This window comes from Egretta garzetta, unplaced genomic scaffold, assembly GCF_000687185.1.
Source record: "Egretta garzetta isolate BGI_Z169 unplaced genomic scaffold, ASM68718v1 scaffold60, whole genome shotgun sequence".
Taxonomy (NCBI): domain Eukaryota; kingdom Metazoa; phylum Chordata; class Aves; order Pelecaniformes; family Ardeidae; genus Egretta; species Egretta garzetta.
In genome coordinates this window covers 3,077,980-3,078,257 of record NW_009258269.1, presented here as the reverse complement: position 1 = coordinate 3,078,257, position 278 = coordinate 3,077,980, and the positions used below count along the sequence as shown (strand labels likewise).

The 278-nt window shown below is 73.0% G+C and overlaps 1 protein-coding gene across 1 annotated transcript in view; it reads right to left on the bottom strand.

Moving 5' to 3' along the window:
• The window catches only part of FCHSD1 (FCH and double SH3 domains 1), a 7,511-nt gene that overhangs the window by 1,360 nt on the left and 5,873 nt on the right, over positions 1 to 278 (bottom strand). The window contains exon 7 of the mRNA XM_035889143.1: positions 147 to 256. Coding sequence (XP_035745036.1) covers positions 147 to 256 — 110 coding nt within the window. The remainder of the gene's footprint in view (positions 1 to 146; positions 257 to 278) is intronic.

Here is a 278-nt window from a genome sequence, read left to right as displayed (position 1 = left end):
CCACCCGCCTGCACCCCAGCCCGCTGCGGCTCCTGGGTGGGCACCCACGGGTCAGCGGGGTGGTGGGAGCTGGGGGGCACGGGGCGGACAGGGCAAGCCCCTCCTTGAGCCTCCCCAGCCCTGCTGTGGAGAAAGACAGCACCCACCTCCTCGCTGTGCGCCTTGTTTTTGCAGTCCCGAGCCACCCGTGTGGCCCAGCGCCGTGCCTCCTTCTCCAGGCTGGCCCCGTCATCCCCCGGCAGCAGCCGGCACACCCAGGGGGAGACGGGGGGGTGGAC